The 1,878-nt window shown below is 37.3% G+C and overlaps 1 protein-coding gene across 1 annotated transcript; it reads right to left on the bottom strand.

Moving 5' to 3' along the window:
* Positions 1–546: 546 nt before the first annotated feature.
* Positions 547–1,057, bottom strand: LOC109705409 (transcription factor MYB80-like; the record flags this gene model as incomplete). The annotated part of the gene is made up of 1 exon (XM_020226139.1): positions 547–1,057. A coding segment is annotated over one exon (511 nt), but the record flags the coding sequence as incomplete, so codon positions are not given.
* Positions 1,058–1,878: the final 821 nt, after the last annotated feature.

Genomic DNA, 1,878 nt, shown 5'->3' with positions numbered 1-1,878 from the left:
TTATTTTTTGGCATAGTAAGCACAGTAGGAGGTTAAAAATAAACATTCGAGCTCCGAAAAATAGAAAGAAAATTCTAATTTGATGCATGCTTTCTTTCTTCTTATATAAAAGTAAACTAAACTGATGAAGATATTTTACTAGAAACAAAAATGTTTTTGAGTTCTTAAATAATTCTACCCGAAAAGATACTTCTATGTTATAATTATTCAAATGAAAATCATGTAATTACTGTTTTCATCTCCTGTTAGAAAAGAAAAATGAGAAATTTTCAGTCCAACAATACTAAGCTATCGAAATGGAATAACTGCCTCTGGACTAACAGCATTTTTCTTTTTATTTTAAAATATTATGCCATTTAGTCAAACAAAAACTTGCTTTAAAAAAAATTACATCTGGACTTAAATAGTCCTTTTTCTCAATTCAAACTGGTTTTGAAGATTAGAACAAGTGAATTACACCGATGAATTAGAAAGAAACAAAAGCAATTTTATGATATACATTTATATAATAAATTGTTTAGCTTAATAGGGACAGTGTACGTACATTTATTCTAAATAATAGAGCACATAATCCTGAAAATTAGTAAGCTGGTCCAGTGCACCAATCTGCGGCGGATCACCAAAATGGTTTAGATTGAAAAATCCATCTCCATCATCTTCATTAATCATATAACCATCGTGGCCTATGATGGCGTAATCTTTCACTCCTAGCTCGCTGCTGCTGCCGCCGCCGCCGCCGCCAACGTTCTGGTTGTCACATGTCCGCGGCATGAAGTCAAAGAGCGTTTCGAAATCGAACTCGAACTTGGGCAACTCAGATGACAGGTTTGCCGGCTCGAAATCATTGGTTGTGAGCCATTCCGCGATATTGCCCCTCAGCTGGGCAGCTGCAAAGCCCTGGCTCGAATCGCGGTGCATATGGCTAAGCCCAAGGTTGTGATTCAACTTGAGGTTTAGGTCGTCGATTGTTAGTGACCTTTTGCTCAAGTGAGTATTCCAATGGTTCTTTATTTCATTGTCTGTTCGGCCCGGTAATCTCCCGGCGATTAGCGACCACCTAGATCACATAGCAGAGAGCTCATTATTGCTTAAGATTTACACGTAACTAAACACAAAGGTAAGTAATAATAAAGAAAATTATAACAGGATAAAAGAGCAACATAAGGAATTGAGCATTGTGTATGGGCTGTTGGTTTGGGCCGGTACGCAGTTATTTTTTGGGCCGGACAAGGCAAGTGTGGGCCCCCACAAACCAATAATGGCCCAAATACAAATAAGGAAACAATCAAGTACACTAGCCCGAGCACAACTTGTGCAGCAAGCCAACGGGACTTGCCAATGAGGCTTCATTGGGGAGTTCTCTCCTGACATTTTTCCTTTATGAAGATAAAACTTCAGTGAGGCACCTCCTTAGGGGGGTCTAATCAACTGTCAGTTAGTTTTCTCTCAATCTTAAAATATGTTGGGTGTTTTTTAATACTAAAATGTATTGTTATAAATTTTTTTTAAAAAAAAATTATAATATTTGAATAGAGACAAAACTAACACGTAGTCTCGAACCGATGACTTCTCAATGAGGCTTCATTGGGCTCGGCTTCTCACTAAGTTTTTTTTCGCAAGTGGGATATCTTAAACTGATCTGTGCCAATATAAAGTCTTAAGAAGTTATTTTCTATACTTGATCCACGAAATTGAATATGGACAATCAGGCTATCCAATCTTCATCCAATTTCTTCTAAAACCAACTCTATCCCGAGTGAATGTCTATCGAAAATTCGAAAAATAGCGATGAGTTTAGAAAACCAAAAAAAAGAAAAAGTCATGGAGGATAGATTATTAAGTGGTCCATGGCTGATGCTGCGGATCAGGTCCAGGCAA

This window comes from Ananas comosus, unplaced genomic scaffold (genome assembly GCF_001540865.1).
Source record: "Ananas comosus cultivar F153 unplaced genomic scaffold, ASM154086v1, whole genome shotgun sequence".
Classification (NCBI taxonomy): Eukaryota; Viridiplantae; Streptophyta; class Magnoliopsida; order Poales; family Bromeliaceae; genus Ananas; species Ananas comosus.
The sequence above is the reverse complement of the archived record's forward strand: the minus strand, read 5'-3'. Positions and strand labels throughout refer to the sequence as shown.